This window comes from Taurulus bubalis (genome assembly GCF_910589615.1).
Source record: "Taurulus bubalis genome assembly, chromosome: 9".
In the NCBI taxonomy this organism is placed as follows: domain Eukaryota; kingdom Metazoa; phylum Chordata; class Actinopteri; order Perciformes; family Cottidae; genus Taurulus; species Taurulus bubalis.
Window position 1 is genome coordinate 17,097,292 of NC_136597.1, and position 23,276 is coordinate 17,120,567.

The window sequence follows — 23,276 nt, forward strand, 5'->3', positions numbered from 1 at the left end:
TCAGGATCAGGCAGCTGCAGCACCAGCAGACACATCAAAGGTTTCATATAAAGAGAATAGCCCAGTATTAAATAATATCAGATATGGTGGCTGGCTGTGAAATAAATGGGTCTGACTCATTTTAATGTGGGGTGATTTTAATGATTACATTTCAACTGGCTTTCCCCTCTTCTTGAGAGCTCTTTCAAGCTCCTTCAAGCAGGTTGTCATTAGGCCATGAGGTTGGCTCCCCCATACTGCTGCTTCTGGTATTCAAGCCTTAACACACTAGGAGAGCTTCATTAGGCTGGGACTTTGTGTGCTGGACAGAGGATGAGTGAGGACGGAAATGGGATGTGCATGTTGTTGGCCACCTTCTTCCCTTGTGGCTTAACGCCTTCTCACCAATAATACAGTCCAGACAAATTAGGGCTCTTTTTTCTTTCTTTTTCTCTTCCTTCAGCGAACCTATTAAACTTTTATTTGTAAGACATTGCTCAAAGCCATGACAGAGAATTCAAAAGTTTGCCATTGCCTTTCTGTAATTTATAAAAAGTGAAGTGAATCATTCAAATAAAATCCACTACATTTATATGTAGTTATCATTTCTCAACACGTGATGGAGAGCAGATTTCCTCTACACTTTGAGGATACAATGACACGATACCTTTGGTCACATAGAGCGTTAGACAAGTTGATATTGGACAACCGATTCGCTTTTGAATAGATGATACTTTGAATTTTATTAAAAAAATAAGTTTCCATTAAAATGTCTGTGGCTTCAATAAATACAACAAAACTCATGGCTACACACTGACAAAAAACTACTTTTTTTTTTACAAGTAACACCAAAAAATCTTACAAATCTTAATCAAACACATCTGAGGCTAAAATAATGAACGGTAAGAATGTTTTCTGTCAAGGTTTTTCTATGTGATTCAAACCACATTGCTGAGGCAATACTCAAGGAAAAGGTTTGTCTGGTTGCTCTGCAATTAACCTTAACAAGAAGACGCCTCTTCTGCACATGCCATTTCTTTGGCTCTGTGCAGGCTTGAAAAGCAATTTACATGCAGCTCTCTATGCCGAATTAGGCAGAGGGATAGCAGCATTTACTTGACATGTTCTTTGTCTAAATAAAAGTTGGTCTCAGCAATATTCAGGATCCTGTTGAAGGTTGTTTTCTTTTTTGGTCTGTAGTACACTGATAAAAACATTATTCAAAGTTTCAAGGCTAAGATGCCAGTGGGAGAGACAGCCGGTCATCCATTTGATCTTATTAGAGCCCCTAAGCACAGCAAGGGCTGAAAGCGACGTACAGTACAGGTACCCTAACAAAATGCTGTGCTTTTTTGTACATATAAATTATCCTTATATATTATTAGCTATTGTAGGAATCAGCACATGATAACCTTTGATGTACCACTTATACAATTATACATTATTGTCTTACCTTTTGTTACAATCTATGTTATTCCCCAACTATTTTTTGAACAAATGTCAAACATAAAATGAATTTACCAGGAGCACTGACTAAAAGCTTAACCGTGAATGAATTTTACAGTAAGTGAAGCAGCAGGAAAAGGTCAAAGGGACAGAGAAGACTACTTGCCTTGGTTGCACAGAGAACCGGAGAAGCCAGACAGGCACTCACAGTGGCCCGTGACATGATGGCACGGCCCGGTGCTGTGCACACACTGCGGACACGACTGGCTGCAGCGATGGCCGTAGAATCCCGGAGAGCAGACTGCAGCCGGCAGAGCGTGGCAGGAGAGCAGAGGGAATCAGTCGACAACATTGGATGGAACAAGGGGTATATAATAATGAAACGGGGCAGGCCCAGTGTGATCAAGGGAGTACAGAAAAATCAAGGCCGGAAGAATTAATGCAGAAAAGACGAGAAGAGACAGCAAAGGGTGGGATCGAAAGCAGAAAAGTCAGTCTTTATTGTAATCGCTCCCATTTCATCGGCTTCCAGAGATGGAGTAGTTAAGTAGTTAGGAGAATGGGGAAAGTCTGTTTTATGTTAAGTTTTGATCATCTATAAACACACAACTGTGCATTAAGGCAGAGTTTACTGAAAGAATGTGATTTATGTGTAAAAAATTAGGTATAAAGGTAATTCAATTTATGTTGCTCAGTTATGCAAATAGAATTAACTGAGCAACCATGATAAGGACTGCAATTTATATAAAAAACATATTTTCATTTCAATGAGAACGTAAAAAATGTATAATATGGTCTTATTTTCATAGCCGGTGATTTGCTTAGATTCTTACTTCTTAATAATCACCATTCTCAGGAGACAGTTAGGTCTTTCTACACAACACAGCCTTGGTTTGCTGTTTTACAACCATGCAATGTTAACTTTATGTTAACTTTTTGATTTGATGCACCAGGTGTGATATGCCTTTATAATCTGGAGAAGCAGGTAATCCTCCAATTAAAGTTTCAACAGGAAAAACAGCAAAACTGCAGATATGAGGTTTTCACCTGATGAGAACATTATCTGTGTAAACATTGAATTTGGAGGAGTAATAACTTCCTCTCCCACACACACAGAGAGAGAGAGAGAGAGAGAGAGAGAGAGAGAGAGTTTTACGTTCCGCTCAAATTGATGTTTACAGGTTTGTGACTCTGAATATCACTCCTAATCAGTGAGTTCATCACTTGAGAGCGGCCCCAGACAGACCCCATTCAGAAACCAGAGCTAGCACTCCCAGTGAGCACGCCCTCTGATGAGCATCGGACGAGGACTGCGAGTCTCCCACTGTGCGTTGGTTGTTGAGGACAGGGCAGCGGGGTGAGGAGTGTGTGTATGTGTTGATGTCGGGGTAAAGACACAGTGATTAAGTGATAGCAGTGATGAAGGGTTCACACTCAAGCAGTTATGACCGACAACTAAGTGCTCCTCCTCAGCAGGCTCACCCTTCAACAATTCTGCAATGATCAAAGCAAGGTCAATACTGGGAAGCCGTTTGTTATGGCGGCGTCCTAAAGCTTGTGCCAGTATTACTTAAAAGTTTTGGATGAAGAGAGATTGCTTGAAAAAAAAAAAAGAAAAGAAAGAGGCTCACTTCTTTTGCAGGACGTCCCCCTGTAGCCAGGTGCACACACACATGTACCGTCCTCTGGAGAGCAGGATCCTCCGTTCTGACAGGAACAGCTGACTGAACAGTTGGGTCCCCAGAAGCCTTGTGGGCACACATTATCACAGTGGATTCCTGCGGGAACATTAGAAGAATATTCAGCGAATGCACACTAAGAAGGCCAAGTGTGGTAGCCTGAAATATTCGAAAGAGCCTGCCATCTGCAAAAACACATCATCAAAGAACAGCATTCACAATGCCTGATCACAGTGGATCTGTGGAGGGCTATTCACCCAGCATGGATCCTCGCTTGATTTCAGTCCTGAATGAAGAGGCTGCTGTTTGGAGTGTGTTTTTTTTTTTAGTTCAGCCCATTCTTTCAGACTTGTTTCTCCTTTCCAAATGTATTTTATTTTTGATCTGACTGGGGCTCCCTGCCAGTGCACTGTGTTGATTAACAGGGTTGGGTCTCCAGAGAAGCCCAGCCTGTCTCCCATTCTCTTTCAGCCGAGCCGAGGTAGTGTACAGAGCCGAAGGGAAGTATACTCGGCTACCAGAGCACAGTCTGGAAGTGTCACTGTGTGTTTGGCGCAGCTCCAACCAACAAATGCAAAACACTGCATCCATACAGTGCTCTCCCTGTGCACATGAATGCATTAGCACATCGAAACAGCCTGTTTTCTCTCAGTCCTAACCATGCCTTCAAAAAAGGGTAAATCACATGTACTGTACATACATGCAGGCTCAAAAAATTAAATATATCGTTGCAAACACTCAGGCACATATGCACACTTCAAGTCAGATATTCACACACATGCACAAACTCTGCAACCTTTCAAGCATCAGCCCTTAGTTCGAAACCTCATTTGAAATTTTCTTTGAGTGAGAATATCTGAGAATGGTGTGGCCATTAAAGCAGCATTAGTGCAGTACCTTTGAATTAAACCTGGGCTAAACTCTGGGGACTGATGTTATACAGTAACCAGGGCGCCTCAGGGCTGGAACGGAGGAGTAAAGGAGAGGAAATGTTAGTGCTGATGAGGAGGGGGCATGGTAGCGGTGATTTAGTCTGAGGCCCGGCCATGCACATCAAAAGGAGGGCAAGGCTTGAGCAAGTGTGTCTGAGGTTCTGCTAGGCCAGGCAGAAAAAACTGACTGCTTTTACTGTCAGAAAATGAATGCGGACAGAGCATCACACTTTTCAGTCTAATGGTGACAAACAGAGGGGCTTTGGAAGCCTAGCGAGGGAGAAGAAGAAAGAGTGAGAGAAGCCAGAACTGAAGTGTCTTCAAAGGAGGCTTTTCACTGAGAAGTGCCAGAGGTCCCACTATCCAATTTGTAGAGAGTGAGCAGAGAAAAGCAAACCTCTCTCTCCCTCTTTAAGTCTCTCTCTCAGTGCATGTAAACACACACTCACATTGCCTGCTCTATGACATGGACTCTCTTTGCAAATAAAAGGTGAAGTCCTATTTAACATAGACTAGCATGAAGCCTATGCATCAAGTGTCCAGTCACAGCGCTCTCTTACATCTTTGTATCGGCTGATGTCAGACTTACGACAGTTCAGCAACAACTATGTGGGTCAGAGACGACTTACTGGACACACTCCTAGAGTCAAGTTTCTTGACAGTTTATAAAAAACCCACAATAAAACAAACAGAAAGTTGACACCAAGGTAGGATGCCATAACAACTCTGAAGCTAGCATGCTCAGTGATATGTCAGTGTTTACAGAAAAAAAGATAGGTCCATTTTTGTAAATAGCCATTTTATTCCATGCCGTGACGAAACAGACATCTTCCTCTCTCTAGGTGCTCGTTCCTTCAGAGAGCCCATTGTCAAGCCTCTGCGATCCAAGTGCGTACGTACTGTATGAGTGTTTGTCCGACCCAATGGGCTGCACGCTGCCCCCAGCCCTGCACCCCGGTGACTCAATTAAGGCTGACAGATGGCCCCAACTTGTGCAGGATTCAGAGCATGAGGCCTGTTTTGCCAGCTTCGTTCTTGCAGATAATAAAACCCACATTGTTTCCCAGAATAAATGCCCTAAGCTCAGGAGGCTGAATGGAGTGGGCTGCTGAGAGCTCACAGGCTTGACCTTTCCTGCTGAATCTATTCCCTCCCTGACTGCACCTATCCACCCAGGCTCAGAGACCAGGTCCTCAGCTAGACCCCTGTATTTGACATTCAGATGCAAGGCTTAATTTTTAAGCATAATGATCCTCACCCTTGCTGTGACATTCATACTACCTTTTTTCCTTGTAAACAAATGTTTGAAACGACAATAAATAAAATGGAGAGCCGTCTAAATGTATAACTACAACATCCTCCATATCGCAGTTTGTTCAGTCAGATTTCACAATAACCTGGAACTGTAAATAATTAACAGAGCCAAAACTAAAAATATCAGAGGCCATGTTTGAAACTCAAGAGAGCATTCTGGGCCAATGATTTGGTTCGCTCTACAAATATTTACCCGGTGAGTCACTTCAGACGTTGTGTATAACCAATAAGGGATGCAACATGAGCATGATTGCATACCAGCATCCAGTGTGTTCGCGAAGAGAATTAATTTAGAGCTCAATTCTCAAAATGTCTCATTCTCATACCCCGTCGGCTCAGTGGCAAAACAAATTGAACATTTAATTAACAAAACACTGCTGAGACATTCTGTAAACATACTGTAAAATACAAATCACGAGTGCCCCTGCATATTTTCTGTTTTGGTTGATAAATATGTCTGACTAGCATCTTATGTCTTTGATTTGATGAGGAGGATATATAGTTTGGATCCCAGTGGTTATGTCTGTCCATGCTCTGATTAGTTATTTTCTAACAGCAATACTGACCTGTCCAGCCGGGGTAGCAGCGGCAGTAGCCACTCACTGGATCACAACCATCAGCATGGCTACAGTCACAGCGCTCACGACACTCCAACCCATAGGTGCCGTCCTGACAATGATAAACACTCGTCGTTATATCTTTAAAACTCCACACAGGGCCACAATGAAACAGTCCAAGTTCAAGAACCACAGGATTCTTTACCGCTCAGTTAAAAGACAGACTTACAGGACAGGACTCGCCACAGTGTGCTCCCCTCCACCCAGGTGAACATGTACAGGTGCCATCCATAGGGTCACATGCAGCTCCATTGCCACATAAGCATGTCTGATTACAGCCCAGACCCCACGTACCGCTGGAACAGAGGATGGAGCAGTCCATACCCTGCCAGCCTGGGGTTAGAGAGAGCAGAGATGTATATAAAACAAAGTATTGTGGATACAGCCACATTGTATTTCAGTTACAATTTTAAACTAACTAAACAACCAAAATCCAGGTACAATACAGTAGCTCCCAACCTAGGGTTTGAACCTTCAGGATAAATTGGAGGGATTGGTTTAAAGATATCAATCAAGGGATATGAAAGATAAAACATTATTCTGCTATGCAAAAATGTATTTGTTTCCATATCTAGGGATAGCAATGTCTCTTGGTAAGTCTTACACTTTGGGTAACACTGAAATATCTCACCTACATGATGGACTATAATGACATTTTTCGCAGATGAAGACAGACAGAGGATGATTACATTACATTACATTTCATTTTGCTAACGCTTTTATCCAAAGCGACTTACATGTTTGCTCTATACACCGTAGACACAGCAACGGGGAGCAATTTGGGGTTAAGTGTCTCGCCCAGGATTTTTCCTGTAGCCCCCCGAGCAGGTCAACGTTTTCACTTATCCAATGAAATAGCTCTACATAATGGATTGGCACTAAATGCTTCCAAAACAATACATTTATTAAGAATTGCCTTTATGATGTTTTATTCATTAAAAAGAAAACTGAACATAGCAAGCAGAGAATGCATAAAAGGCAGTTGTCATCTTGCGGTTGTGTGAAAGACTGTATGTCTACAAAAACAACCTACTTAGTAAAGCAAAGTCTGTATATGTGCACGCTTGCAAGATGCATCTATGTATACAGAGCAGTCAGTGTAGCATATCTTATGAAGCTCAGGAGTTGCTTTGAACCTTTAATCATGAGTCAACTGTACTGTACCTTCCCTGCAGATGCAGGAGCCGTCGACCGGAGAGCAGGATGCGTGATTATGGCAGGAGCAGGTGGACATGCAGCTTTGTCCGTAGAGACCAGGAGGACACACTGTAGCACAGTCCTCCCCCTGATGTAGGAATAATGCAAAGTCATGAGACAAAAAAATCAGCATGGCAATAAATGCTGACTCTGGCAGACCAAAAATAGGAATACTAAAGTCTGAATAGTCACTGCACTTCTCCAATGCTGACTGAACTGCATATTTATAGTTATACTGGGTCTGTGGACAGTATGCGGAGCAGGGCAACTGTAAAACTGAATGGATTTATGATCGTAACTGAAGTTCAAGAGGAAGGACCCCCCAGAGCTATCGCCACCCAGCTTCCAATTATGCACTCTATATATTCTGACAGCACCTACTACCAGCACATGCTTCGCTTTTCTTCCACCACACTCTTCTCACTCTCCCTTTAGGTTGGTCTCATGGGAGGGGATCTCCACTTTCATTAGAGGAGAGACTGGTAGGAGTCCAAAGCCAGATGATCAAGACTCTTCCCGTCTCCAACCAAGCTACTACCAAATCTGCAACTCTGTCCAATTAGCTTTAGTTTATTAATACAATCATTAAAGTTCTAAATAAACTTTGCTTGGTGAAATGCCTGATTGGTGAAATGCCTGATGAAGGATTAATCTATAAAACTGTACACTGCAGAAGGGATTTTGGAGACACAAGTGAGGGGAGCAATCAACAGGGATTCAATTCCAGGGGTGAAGTGATGCAGGGCTCAAGGCCAGACTTAAATTCTCCATTTTGTCCCTACATCCATACATCTGGATGGAAACAACTGACTGAGGATCTTGTCCTTGTCCCCTAAAGAGTGACTCTTACTGGTTGGTGAGGCGTCTGCACAAAAAGAAAAATATTGTAAAGCGTCCTTTGTTGAAGCAGCTGGCGACTCCATGTGTATTGGAGGAAGCACACCTGCCTCAGGCTGGCTCAGGCTAACAGTGGGAGTTAGCAGTACTAAGAATGACAATATGATTAAACCAAAATGGGGAGAGACAAAAACAAAACAAATAAACTCAATGCCGAACTGGGTGGAAAGGGTTACGGTCAGATCCCAGTGACAGCAACCAACTTTCAATCTACTATTATTAAGCACACCAATGGGAGATCAGCAGCCTTAATGGAGCAGCCTTTAGGTCCCTTACCATTGCATTAGAGTGAACTATCTGGCAAAGGACATGGTGTACTGCTTCTCTGTCCTCTGCAGTCTGCTGTCATTAGAATTTCTCTGCTTTGAAGGCTGAGCACAGCCCACCTCCACTAGTCTTGTCCCTCCCTAAGCTGGAGATCACAGCCAGTCTATGGATTCCCACACCCTGCTCTGCACACGCCGTCTTGAGTGACAGGTGACACAATGATTTAGAGATCCAATTAGTGGCCCAGAGGAGTCCTGAGTGGCTCTTGCTTTGCTCAACAGAGCACTGGGGGACTACTGGCTGCTCACCGCTCTCATTATCATTTTGAACTCAGTTTAAACAGGAGGCAAGAGGAGATGTGCCAGTGGACGCCAGGGGCAGAACACACATCTTAAAACATCTCTCCTCCCCGTACACCACATAAAAGCGCCTGTCTGTGAATGAAATTTTTATCAATCGGTTGCAATAACCTTTGTTCTACTGAAAATGACAGCTTCAAGACTGCTAACAATAGCAGTTCAGTAACAGTTGTTAAATGTGGAGAGAAGTTCGACCAGCCAGTGGGGGCTGGAGTGGTTTGGGGGTTTCAGCCTGTCTTCAGAGCACAGGCAATTTACTGGTGGCTGGACTCATGGATAAAACGTCATGCAGCCACAAATGACCACATGGATTTTGCTGCATCCTTGGCTGCGTCCGATTCCACTTGTTTCACCCTTGTGGCGCAGAGACCAGTGGTTGGTCTGCTCTCAAGAGTCAAAGGCAGCTCTCTCATTAGTCAACTGATTCATATTCCTTCTGAGCCGCGAAGGATAGAAGTCTGTATGTGGAGAATCATTATTAATACACGGGCTGTCAGTCCATCGCACGAGAGCAGCAGGACCTTACATAACTACAGCCAATGAAGGCTGCAACCAGACCTGCGCTGCTGAGAGGAAGCCAGGTTGTCCTTGGCCAAGACACTACATTCATACCTATTAGTATCTTAATGTAATTGGAGAGCACTTTTTTTCCAGAAAGCCTCTCGCTGACACAACATTGATCAGCCTGGTACCCATTGAGACTAGATGCAAATGGCACCACTAATTACCAATCAGTCTCACTCCTTAACAGTCCATCTAACTGTTGGGTGAGTGACTGCAGTTTAAAATTCATAGAGCATTACAGAAAATTAACCTCTGAACCTTTTGATGAGGCGGAAAAGCCCTGAGAGATAGAAAAATGATTTGTTTTCACCACCTACAAAGGCAGACTGGAATCCATTTCTAATGCATTCAGATTTCAGATTCAACAGTATCTGTAGAAATTGTACATAGGGAAGAAATGCTACTGTGAGTACATGCTGCAGATTGCAAGGGACAATGCCTGAATAGGTAACATGTAATCACTTTGTCCCAGTCAAAAAGAGCTTGTCCAATTACTAGAGCTAAATCAAGCGTACAGAAGCTCAGTCTGCTCCAATACTTTGCTTGGTTTGCTCCCTGATGGGACTCCAGAAGAAAGATGCAGCGAGGAGGCTTAGTCCTATCAGCTGTCCCCTGAGGAAGCGACTTTACCAGCAATCACAGCTTCAACGCCATCATCAACCACATCTTAAAAGCCCCACGGTGTGATAATGATCATGTGCCGTGCATGTGACAAAAAGTTACACACAATAGAATTGGAGTAGAATGGACCGGGGCTGCCCCTACTTAGTAATTTACAACAGTGATTCTCAACCTTTTTTCAGTGATGAACCCCTGACATGAAATATTTATTAAATAACTATTTTTAAAGGATTTTTGAATGGATGCTAGTTTTACATATTTTGTTTTCCCTTTTCTTTTTAAATCGCACCTTCACGTACCCCCATTTGAGAACCATTGATTTAGACTACTAATCGGTCGTTTTTGTCTTAGTCCACTAAGATTTCTTCAGTTGATTAGTTATTTTTAATGCTTTCATGCCGAATTACTTACTTTCAAGAAACTTGCGAGGATCTCTGGTCAACGAACAGTTTTAAATTGGTGATTTTAAGTGATTCTTTGCAAAGAAACTCAGTTTTACAAATCTGTTAATTAAATTATCTAATTGATTACTCAAGGACAGCTCTGGGTATTCTGATTTTATGTACCGTTGCCATTGCAACTATTGCAGTGGGATAACTTTGATATAAAATAAACCGACTTATGGCAAGAGGTGTCCTCGCGGGGGTGAGGTTTGCACTAATGATTAAAATGAGCAGTGGAGTGGTAATGTTACAAAGCGTAGAGAGCCAGAGTGAATTAGTAAAATGTTACAATTTTATGCTTCATCAACATACCCTTGTAACAGTTTAGGATAGTACATTGCTTTCTCCAGATGCTTTGTTCAGTTCATTTTCTGTAGCCAGTGTAGCATTAAATCATGGTGGAATGAGCAAGCTAACTGTTGGACAGTTGGCTAGTTAGCTAGCTTGCTAATTTAGCTGTGCTAAAGACTGGTTCCAGAAAATGAGCCGAACAGCAGGCTGGTGGCCAGCACACCCTCCGCCTCACACCCTGCCTCTCATCTGTCTCTTCAGAGCTGCGCCTGCTACCTTCCCAACGAGCTTTGACAACACTGACATGTCTTGTCGTTAGCTAACAAAAATCGCCACTTTCTTCTGTACTAAAAAAAGTTCAATGTCCATTCAATTTCTATGAGCCAAAATCAAAGCTTTTACTTTCCAACAAAGCAGCAGCAGCTTCTGAATAAAACAACCACCACGTGTGCATACCCCCTCTTTCCCTCCCTCCACAACGCACACGCACACACAACAATCCTCCATACGAGGTGTGTCTGTTCCCATCTGACTGCTTCCTTTTCTATCCAGCTCCTGCCCTCTAGGTCTATTTAATGGATCTGGCAGCCCTTCCCAGCAGCCGCCAAAGAGAACAGGTGGAGCAAATTAAGACACAGTCTGCGGCCCCGCTCGGTAGCTCAATTCACCACAGTGGCCCGCTGTAAGACACAGGCAATTTCCACTGAAATGTAATGTTGGCAGAAATGTACACTCTCGGTTTCTGTTGCTCTGTAACTTCAGATTGCAAGACAAGAAATACAATGGGGAAACTGATTGAAGTTACCCAACTAATTTGACAGTTGTAGAAAGGGACAATACGGCTGCACAAAAACTGCTAAAATGGAAACCTATGTAGGTCATAGATTACATTTTCTCCCAATGGGTCTAGGAATAAAGATCTTAGTTTGCTCTTTACTTGTCCCTCTGCTGCCACAAGTTGAAGCGTAGCAACCGTATTTGTAAAATACACACAACTCATTATTAATGTCTGCAAAGGGCGGACCAGAAAATTAATCATTTAGCAAGGAATTTCTTGTGGACATCCATGCTCAGGGAATAATAAACTGTCTCACCTTGCTTCTGCCTGCCTGTGTACAAAAAAGCCTCTAAAGTAATACCGGGACCACTTCCAGAACATTACGACCACATGACGCAAACATTTTACGGCCACAAATAACATGAAATATAAATCAAAGCAATAACCTTCATTAATAATAAGCTATAGTGACAGTACTGATACCCTTACACGGAACTCCTTTTATCACCATTATTTGATGAAACTACAGATTTTCACGAGTATGACAAAGACTATAAGGAGCAAGGTTACAATGACAATTAACCTATGGCAGTTTTAGAAAAACATAATTGTAACAACACAATTACAAGTTGTTACTCTGTAATTACAGCAATGATTAAATGAAAACAGAGAGCAAAGTGGCAACATGTCAAATCACTTTCAACACAAAGTCATATTAACAGGTCATATTATGGTTATAATAATAATAATAATAATAATAATAATAATAATAATAGGTATGGTGTGTTGATTGAAAATAAAAAAGGAGGAACAATGTGTTTAAATAAATGATATTTTCTCCTTTCTTAGCTCTTTTCCCTTTTGTTAATATTGGCTCTGTGATAGTTTATGGAAAACAATTGTTCTTAGGAGGAGATTTAGAGACCACTGTTCATGTAAAGGTCAAATTAACATAAAATGAATGACAATAAAACATGTAACCTCTAAAATACCAATAAAAGATTACCATGATAGTGGCCACTTGCCAAAGTATAATTAAACAGTGAGGATATAGGATACTCACCATGTACCCAGGGGCACATATACAAGTGCCTGTGACAGGATGGCAGTCAGCTCCGTTGGTGCAGCTACAGGGCAGCATGCATCCCTCTCCGAAGTATCCAGGAGGGCAGGTCTCATTACAGTAAAGCCCTGTCCATCCCACAGAGCAGGTGCATTCACCAGAAAGCGGGTGGCAGCTACAACATAATGAGAAATAAAGATGGGAAAACAACAGGAAGTATGAGGAAAAGATTCAGCTCAGAGAGTATCAACACTCCCGTCATGAGCAGGGTCAAAGTGTAAAGTCTGCGCCAACAGCAATTCATCCATCTATGAGTCTACGTGCTCGTTTCCAATAGATGAGACGTCCATTTTCTCCTTTTTCCTGTAATGACTTTGACGGTCGGCGCCCAAGTGCAGTCGGAATCAGAGCATTAACATTGCATTAACTATGAATGCTGCTGAGAAAATATGAATGAAGCAAAGGTTGCGATTAAAAGCTAACTGGATGACATGGCTAAGAGGTGTCCAGACTTCAGAATGAGTGCTGGCTTAAAGCTAAAATGGAGCAAAATTGAGTTGGAGAAGTCTTTATTCATAAGGAGCTACAGGGGCCTTCGCTTGAGGGCTTGGTTTAGAGTGAAGATGTGTGCGGCCTTGCACAGATGTCTCACTTACCTCACCGTGTTGGTGGTATTACAGGGGCAGTACTTGTCACAGATGAGGCCGTAGAGGCCTGGAGGACAAAATCTCTCTTGGCAATTAGGGCCTTTAAATCCTGTTTCACACAGACAGGCTCCATTGATATGGTGACACTTGGCTCCATTCTGACACTCGCACCTCTGGTTACACTGCAGACCAAAGGTGCCAACAGGACAGTCATCCTGGCACCTGGAGGAGTAAAATAGTCTTTTAAATTGGTGCTCTAAAAAGTACATACAATTTTTGGTAACATGACATTAAAATGTAAAAAATGTTGAAGCACCTCTGTACACGTGGCACATTGAAAACATTTGAGCTGAAACAAGTAGTCAATCAAATAGTGGTTTGACAGAAAATGTATCAATACAAATCTTGATTATACATTAATGTTCATGTGAAGTTTTGCTCATTTTCTCTGCTCTGAAGATCTTTAGAGTTTAAACTCTTGGTAAAACAACTAATTTGTTTAGGCTGACATCACCTTGATCTCTGTGAAACTGACAGGCAATTTGCACTTTTTTTGGACATTCTTTACACTTAATCAATAAAATAACTGACGGATTATTCATTAGTGAGAATAAGCGACAGTTCCTGGCCCTAATAATTGCATTAAATATTAGTAATGGTGTTATTTCCCCTTTTATTATACCACCACTGCTGTTACTGCTGCACAATCGACTACTTGCATATTACTGGCCACTGAAATTCTCAGTTAGTGTTTCATTGTTATTGTTCTATTACTTTTACAAATGTTATGTCTATTTTGAAAGCAAAGTTCATATGACCAATAGCAATAATTGTAACTGTGAGCACTTTCATTCAATCATTTGTGTGAGTATTTGAAAATAGCGGCTATAATATTTAGGAATAAAACATTTGAGCTACTGCTGTAATATAATAGAATACAAATATAATATTATTAATAGTCTCATATACTGTATTTCATAATCTAAATCATGAATTTTTAATTTGAAAACATAATAAACCTAAGACTGACATCAAGTTCAATGAGAAGCCTTAAAAGCAGCCTCCTGCGGTCAGGACTGTTCAGCAGGAGCTGGACAAGATTGACTGATCTCCTCAACCAGAGTTGATGAGATTCTCCACGTAAAGAATTGAAGGAGATCAGAAAATGGATTTTATCTTCACTTAAAAATACTGATTTAACTATACTATCTTGGTTGAGTATCAATCTCAAGAGTCTAACAAAGCTATTACAAATAGCTCAATTACATTACAAAATGGGCAAGTTATGTTTCATGTTTAAATTACTCCGGCTTTAGTTTTATCAGGGGACAATGGTATTATTAAACTAGACAGGAGAAGGTGGGGCTAACGCAATCTGAGATTATTCCTGGCAGGTTAATTCACCTGCCACTGACAAAATGAATGAGGGCAATTTTGCAAAATAATAAAAGAAAGAAAGGTCTTGTCGAGGAAGTGTTTCCATCCAACAGACAATTGCTTTAGTTGAACTAATAAACCCAGGCTGCTCTGGGCTGCTCTGGCAGGCATGGGGAACAAAAAAGATCTGTGGATTTCAATGAGACCTTAATATAAGCCCATTACTTATAATTAATGAGCAGAATCCAAACAGCATGTAGCCCATGGTGAGATCAATGGGCAGACTGGGAGTGGAGGAGGATGAAGGCTGAAGACATGAAACCTTGCTGGCCAGCATGAAGTATAAGATTAATTAAACATAAACAGCCATATTAAAAGCTTCCAATCCACCTCCAACTGGACTAATGGGCATTTATAAATGCTTATTTCTCTTGAGTTTGAGATTACTCTAGCATTTCTATTCTCTTTTTAAAGAACAGCCAGGTGTGTGCCTTATCTGGACATCAACAAAGAGAATAGGTCAATGAGTGACTATTTAATGTGTAACCATCCTTTGTATTAAATACTAATATCAATAAATCATGCCATTGTCTGACCTATTTTCAAAGTAAGAGGACAAAAGTTTGCAGAGAGTACTTCACAAAAGGCTTTCGTGCATAATACTTCAGCAGTCTGTTTGCCACAGGTGTCAGCTGTGTACCTGCGTCCACTGAAGCCAGCTGCGCACTGGCACTGCCCCGTGACATGGTCACACAGTCCACCATTACGACAGGAGCAATCCTTGCTGCAGTTGATGCCGTACTTTCCAAGAGGGCACGGCTGGCCACAAACTGAACCCTTTGAAAAACAGCCAGCAAAGAACCATGTGAGATATATTGCTCACTACTTAGACAGGACAGAAATACCTATTGTAGGACAGAAAACTCTTACACTTTTGCTTGACTGATGTTTGGAAATGTAGGCATATTGTTTATGTTTCTATCTCTATTTAATTGTCTAGATTAGCAAAAAAACATACATGCACATCTGGTTATTATCTCCACCAGGAGCACTCGTGTGTGCATTTCAGTGAGTGAGTGAGTGAGTGAATGAGTGAGAAAACCTCTGCAAACTGCATAATATTTTGGTTGCCCAGTTATGGCTGCATGTTCAAGGACCTCTCATGGTTGCGGTGACTGACACTTTCTCAAAACATCTTTAATTGCCCGTTTTATACTGCCTGCTGACTCCTCTTTCGCTACTCCTAAACGATAGGGGCCGCAAGTGATAACACAGCCGAATGCATCTCTGAACCCCAGCCGCTACTCTGCGGCCAGAGACAAAGTGGGGGAAAAAACCACAGACTGCATATCTATGAGGAAAACAGTTTGCTCACTTTTATTGATGGTTTGAATCAGAATAACACACACCGACTACATGACTACATTGCTGCCACTCTGCGGCCAGTTTTTATTGGGCACACCTTTGTAGTTTCATATGCAATCAGTTAATTGTATTTTCAGAAAAAATATACAATTATATATATGCGTGTGTGCGTTATGCAACAAAAATCTCCAACTGAAATCCATCCAGGAACTTTGCCTTAAACCACTAGGCCACTGGGATACCATAAATACTGTATATTGTTGACTGTGGGTGTCCATGTTCACTTGACATTACTTTGTGAACTAACTGATGTTTGAGAACTCGTGCTCAACCTCCCCACTAGGCACTCTACTTCTTTGTCTCTTGCCGGGAGTAGAGAATCCCGTGTTCTCATTTATAATTGAAGACAGCATATTGATCCTAAGGTCCATGTTCTCAGCATGTCAGTCTCTGGTGTAAAAACTACATTAGATATATAAACGTTTTTTTAAACACAAACGATATCCAATGCTTTTATTCTCTCAGGCCTTTCTTCCTAATTGCCTTTGCACCTCTGCTTGTCCGACCTACCGTCCACCCGATGGGGCAGGAACAATCTCCAGTGATGTGGTGACACGTTCCTCCATTCTGACAGGGGCAGCGCTGCTCACACTGAGGCCCATGACTACCGGAGGGGCAGCGCTCTCCACAGCTGTTACCACACAATTCAAGAGTCAAATGTCTCGGACACATTTCTTGTGCTTGCCTGCGGTTCTTTTTAATCAACAAAGAACACTCAGACAAACAACAAATAGCAACATCAACGTATTTTCATGGACACCAAAGAGAAAGTTACAAATTAATAAATATGTTGCTGGTACTCACAAAGCCCCCGAGTATCCCGGCGCACAGATGCACTCTCCTGTCTCCTGGTTGCAGGTGGCACCATTGAGACACTGGCAGGGTAGTTGGCATGCCTTGCCATAGTAGCCGTGCTCACAGGGCTCCTCACATCGCCATCCCTGGTACCCATCAGTGCATACACAGGCACCTGTGATGGGGTTACACTTAGCCCCATTTTGGCACTGGCACCGATTACTGCAATGAGGTCCCCAGTAGTCACTCTCACAGCCTGCAGGCACAGAGAGAAGTGGCATCAGACAGAGCAGAGTAACAAAGCAAAAGACGAATATGCACCAGCATTTACCTCTGAGAACATCTGACATCATACAGTATGAAATAAATTCAAAGAAAATCATATAAATTACTAATACATTACATGTAATAGTTCATCATGGATGTTACTCAGGCCTCAAAGAACACTTTCCAACAGTGCTTCATAAGCTTGATATTCTTGCCATTCATATTTAGCTTATGACTATATGATCAACTTTCAAGATTATCAAGATTTTTATGTAAATGTATTTTTTTAGCTTGAGGGACCAGTCTTGTGAAATGCAAATTCTTCTTACTGTCAACAAATCCTACAAGAAGATCAAAACCAACAATAAATTGATCCTATTAATAGTGTGCAGCCAAAGCTTGATAGCTTATTCCTCTGTTCCATAGAGCTCAATTGTCATAAAAAAAAAAACATTAAAAACACATCAATGAGCCCCACCATTTCACAGGGTAACATGTTTCTTCATTACCACGGACATGGGCACTGTAGTATATTTTGAATCAATTCATCTACCATTGTGCTGCTGTAGCTTAATACTCACAGGCAGACCAACAAACACACTAAATTCTCCTGTTTGAGTAATTGCAAAAAGCTACACATGTGACCAGCTGATTAAGCCGTGTGAAATCATTTAGAACTTGGAAAAAAAAGACAGCATGTATGCATGACTCCATTTACGTACATCCTCAGTCATAATAAATGGGTTTGGGGCTGGGAGACACAGACAAGGTACATCATTTAAAAAAATTGAGAGATAGACAAAACAACAGTTTGTTGCGTCTTTTCCAAGCATTTGCACAGTAATACAACATCTACAATATCTCCAGCCATATATTTTAAATGTATTCACTGTCTTCCTTCCTGCTCAGGGTCATAGGCTGCAGGAGTGTATCCAGGCATTTCCCGAGCAGAAAGCAGAGGAACAGGTTGCTATCAATTACAAGGTCACTCACACACACATTCAGAGAAATGGGCACACAAACACACGAAGAACATGTGAACTCCACAGAGAAATGAACTTCTGTTTCACACCTACACACACTCCTCTATGTATGTGTGAAGCTTCTGTAAAAAATTAAAAATTAAAGCCAGCAACACAGCAGAACAAAATCCCTGTCCAAAACCAAAGAATCAAACTATAACCAAATCTGTTGAAGTGATTAAATAAAGCTTCTGACTGAAAAATACACTGCCTGCAGGAGAAATATTACAGCTGCTTTACAGACAGCTTGCTCCATAAAGTTCATCCCCTCTAGGTCACTAAGCATGTGGATGTATGGACAATATAAACAACAACAATAGTAAGTATTATTCCATAGAAGCTCATTTACATGCTCTCCTGTATTAACCAGCGAACTTTCATAATGAGCATATCACAGCGTTAGCTAAAGTTGTTTGCTTTAAAAATATCTCAAGTTATTGATGAGAGTTGGGCTGCAATTGTAGTTTGCATTGTCACTTATGTTGCACATTATTTTATTAATAATTTTATCAATAAAATGTCTTCAAATAGTGAATAATTCCAAACCCACAAATATTTAGTTTACTGTTAAATGAGGCTCAGGAACACAGCACGTTTTCACATTTGAAATGCTGGAGGTATGGTCATTTGTGTCATCACTGATTAAAAACTAATTTAAACAATTTACGTTGAGAAATATTTAATTAATAAATGCATCCAATAATTTCCAGTCAGACTCAACCATATAATACAATCCAGGCATAACAATATGTTAAAGGAGGCCCAAAAGCTTTGTAGTTAAGTAAACTTTGATTGATTTCAAGCACAACGAGAAGCCTTGTTGACATTATACATTGAGGCATTAGATTTAGTGATAAAATCAAAAATATTAATGCATTTAACTTAAATGGTACTTCCCTTAAAACTCTGCAATACCAACAAGTAAAGTGAAATGATCGAACAGATACAACATATAGTTCTGTCAAAATTGGTGAAGGCATATAATGTGACTGATATAGACTGAAATTAATTTGTAAAAAAGGGAAGTAAATATGCAAGCTGTTCACACCTCTCAGTCTGAGAGGGAAGAGCGAAAGGATGCAAAAGATTAGGAACGAAGGCTTTTTAAATGGAACAGTTTGTTAACTGTGTGTCTTTTAACACCTTTTTCAGGTGCAACTTCAGCAAATTGGCTGTCAAAATGGGCCGTAAAAAAATAAAAATGTAAATCCCGGAGGCTGTTACTCTGGTGACAAATGCTAATTTTTCAAACTTTGCTGAATATAATTTAATGTAAACTGTAATAACTGTATTACTTATTGTAGTTATAGTGCAGACACTTTTAAGTTGATGGGAAAACAAGTGAGACAATGTTCCGTACTCTGTGTCGACTGCAAATATCTCAGAAACAATGACGAGCAAAATTAGTCTTCCCAGTTTTAAATGTAATACTGCCACTCGAGATTGGTTAAGTTATATAACCTATATGCTTTACATGGGCTAATGTACATAGCTCAGTGACATTACTAAGTGGTACCTGAGGGAACGGTGTAAGACAAGCAATTCCCACATTCATCAAGGAATGTCTCTATTTAGGAAAAACTCAATAAGCCCCATAAACTGCAAGCAAATAGCTAATCTTCAAGGGTTAAATAAACAAACAGCTTTTATGTGAAGACCAATCTGCACAGAGCTGCGGTAGTAGGCAGTCTTCACTCTCACCAGGGTAATTGTTCTTTCAAGGATCTCGTGGTGATTTAAGTGATTGGTATGGTCGTATACCTCTCCAGTGGCAGCAGCAGCAGCAGCAGCAGCAGCAGCAGCAGAAGGAGCAGAAGGAGCAGCTGTATGGCCTCACATAAAAGCCCAGCTTGAGATCCAGTCCAGTGCAGCAGCCAGGACGGTGAATATTCCACTATTGATTCTCACATCATCGCAGAATGTAAAGACACTACTCCCGCTCCTTGTGTGCTCGCTTTGCCTGAGCTGTGATCAGCCAGGGGGAGAGCTTAATGAACCCCGTTTCATGGTCGGCACTGAAGGTTGTTTTTCCAGGTACACAGCAGAAAGATGATCAGCTTTTCCCTGATACAGACAGGTCTGCCCTGAAGGGGGTCCTGAAACTCTGGGCTAGTGCAGTATTACTTCTGCGGTCGGACAGACTGGGGGCCACATTACAGGGCTCACATTGATTTGATCTAATCTGCTCCCGGCCTCCAGTCTGGCATGAATGAGCTCCCTGAAGGTTTAGCTGCTGCCACGCAAACGACCCTGGCACATTAAATCTGAGGTGTATGCGGGCGGCCGGGTAATGGATGAGCAGTTTAGCTTCAACTTGGTTTAGCAATCTATAAGCACTCATCAGAGCTTCCTCAGCTCAACAGTGCTCCCTCAGCTCAGTACAAAAACAGGCAGTGCCTAAATAACTGAGGGCATCATTACATCTGGTTTCAGCTCCAAATCTTGACCACATTAATAAAGAGTGCATTTTATACTCCTACATGTACAACTCAAAATATCATGTCAGTAAAAAATACCCAGAGCGGTGAAGAAAAAATGAAGTAAACCTAAATCTATCCAGCGCTTAATTTGCCGACTTTTCTGGCGCTTAGGAGCTCAACAAATGTTACCATTTGAAGTTTTAAACCTTCTTTAGCTTGCAGTTAGAGGCCTCAGCACATTGAGAGAAAAGCCCATTATCTCGCTGTCGTTCTCTATACACAGAGGTTCTCAAACTGTACCCAGTAGTCTCTCACCTCCCAGCTCTGACAGCATTTAACTGTGATTAAGGAGTCAGAGTTCATGATGAGCTGCGGGCAAAAACAGAGAAAAACATCAGAAAAAAGTAGCATGTAGCATGAAGGCTTCAGGTTCTAGAGTACAGCTAAATTGTGTGAGGTGATGAGGACCCCCTGTGGGTTCTGGTGTGTAGGCGTGAAGCCCACACAAGTCTGAAACTAGAGAGGCTGCCCATTAACTGGCCTAGCCTGGGTCAGTGAACCTAACTAGAGCACACATACACTAGTCAGCCCCGAGTCTCAGAGCTCATAATGCATAACAGTTGGAATGTGGATAACCTCACGCACTGGGAAAGGTCCAATCCCAAGGTGCTGGGTATAATCCCCTTGGCTGGAACAAAACAGATCACGTTGAAGGGTACCGGCAGATAGTAAACTTCTGAAGGTGATGTCCAAAGAATGGGCTGAGAGAGCCATCGTGGTGGTGCTGCGCTTTGAAGTGTGCTCTGAGTCTGCATGATCAGTAGCTGGCTGCAACAGGATTAAAACCAAACAGCTTTCTGCAGCTGACTGCATCCAGAAGTTCTCCTGAACTTGGCCTCTTCAGCAAAATGTTTGTCCCTGTTCTCTACGAGGGGGAGTTTGTGCCACAGAAAGCCTCTCAAAGCTAAGTTCAAAATGAGGGCCCGATTCAAGCTCTCTAAATACAGAATATCTGTCCCCATTCAAAAGGCACCAGAGTTTTAGATTTCATTTATTCAGCTGGACGCAAGTCAAAAGCAAACTTCAATGTGAATTAAAAGTGGACAAGTGTAAACGCTGCCCACTTAAGGTGGTGGGTGCAGACAGTTGCTTGCTGCTTTGCCAACTTTAACAAGGAAAACTACATTATTTCTATTGGAATATTTGGCACACAGCCCGACTTCACTCCTCACTGCCTGAGTCACTCACTGTCACATAACTATTATTAAACACACACTGTTGACACATGGGGAATAACTCAACTCATACAAGACATTAGGAGGCAAAATGCTCTGTCTCCTGAGAGCAGTGTTACTCCTCGCTTACTCATTTGCAGAGCTTGTGGCGAAGCAAAGTGGTGTGACTCATTGTCTTAACGAATCTCCTGCATCCTGCCTCATGAGAAGCGGGCACCTCTGGGTTTCATATTGTCTGATTCACGCTTTGTACCACCAAGCTTTGTTCCTTTTCCTCGACAGATCTGAATTTTCAAATCACACTTCATGACCAGAATTAATATGGGCAAGTCGCTATTTTAAAATGTTAAAGGAACAATGAAACAATTCTGCCTATAATTCAGCTGACACAAGAATGTGTAATATTCTGTTCTTTAGTCAATATGAGCCATTTGTAATAGGAGGTATTCAATAAAAGCCAGACTCAACAGTCAGCTATTCATCACAGCTCCCCGACTCAATGACGCAGACTAATAGAGGGAAAAGACGAGAGGAGTGGTACCAGGGTCTTGAGGGAAAGTGATGATTGTTGTGTAAAGTGGTAGATTTGCACTGAGTGATAAATGTCTCTCAGCTTTCTGAAACTTAACTGTAAAAATCTGCCAATATGCTCTAAGACAGGCCCCACTGTCCCTTCCATGTTCTGCTGACACCCATTACGCAGTTATTTATTAGTCCTCAGAAAACCCAGGCACAACAAGTAAACAGTTTAGATACATCCCTGTGAGCTTGACAAATTAATTTCTAAATATACAGAAGAAACTGCCAATAGTCATGGGGGAAGTTCTGCTGAATTGGAATAATAGCGTGCCGCAGCTTCTGCTGTTGGCCGTGTTGTTTGTCCTGCCCTAACTCATCTCTGCTGAGCCCCTGTGTGTTCACCTTCCCCTGGGGGAAAGAGCAACACAGGACCAACCCCACTACACAGAGACTCTCTTTAACAGAGTTTGCGGCTCAGACTGCTGAGACCATAATGCAGCATCCGCTCCCTCCTGATACTACCTTGCAGTTCGATAAGAAGTAACACGATCTGACTGTTGCCTATTTGGAACCACAAACTAATGAGTAAATAACTTAATTATTTTAGGACCATACATTACTGATTACATGGTCCAGCCTGGTTGTTTATCCCAAGGAGGATCTGATCATTTGTCCAAGTTCTATTCAGGATGTGAACCCGGATCAATAAGAGCCGTGCAGGTGGCAGCCGGCTCCTCTGCAGCACAGCTCCAACAGAGTTAACAGGGCCGGTGTTTGACCAAGACAGACAGGGCAAAGTAATCTCACACTTTATTTAAAACCAGCACTTAAGAGTGATGGAATTTAAAAGAGCAGCTTTCTCGTTCAAATAAAACCGGCTGTGTTGAGCGGTAATGCAAGCATGTTGTGAGAGAGGCTTTTGCCTCAGTGCAGTAAACCAGTCACTTGTTCAACAGCACCTGACATGGCTCATGAAAGCTTCTGGATCAGCAAATTGTTACACAGCCCACTGCTCCTTCCAATTAATAATTTACCCTTCACCCTATCCTGCAGAAAAAACAAACCCCTTGCTCTCTTGCCACAGGACAACAACAAAAAAGCAATCAGAGCAGAGGTGGACGT

General features: G+C 41.8%; 1 protein-coding gene across 1 annotated transcript in view; it reads right to left on the minus strand.

The window, feature by feature from the left end:
- The window catches only part of megf11 (multiple EGF-like-domains 11), a gene marked incomplete at its 3' end in the record, with an annotated part of 54,352 nt that overhangs the window by 6,993 nt on the left and 24,083 nt on the right, over window positions 1–23,276 (minus strand). The window contains exons 4-13 of the mRNA XM_079223173.1: window positions 16,701–16,947; window positions 16,407–16,527; window positions 15,172–15,308; window positions 13,104–13,316; window positions 12,448–12,622; window positions 7,132–7,252; window positions 6,137–6,300; window positions 5,917–6,019; window positions 3,057–3,203; window positions 1,592–1,726 (exon numbers count right to left, since the gene is read on the minus strand). Of these exons, the coding sequence (XP_079079299.1) occupies window positions 1,592–1,726; window positions 3,057–3,203; window positions 5,917–6,019; window positions 6,137–6,300; window positions 7,132–7,252; window positions 12,448–12,622; window positions 13,104–13,316; window positions 15,172–15,308; window positions 16,407–16,527; window positions 16,701–16,947 (1,563 nt within the window). The remainder of the gene's footprint in view (window positions 1–1,591; window positions 1,727–3,056; window positions 3,204–5,916; window positions 6,020–6,136; window positions 6,301–7,131; window positions 7,253–12,447; window positions 12,623–13,103; window positions 13,317–15,171; window positions 15,309–16,406; window positions 16,528–16,700; window positions 16,948–23,276) is intronic.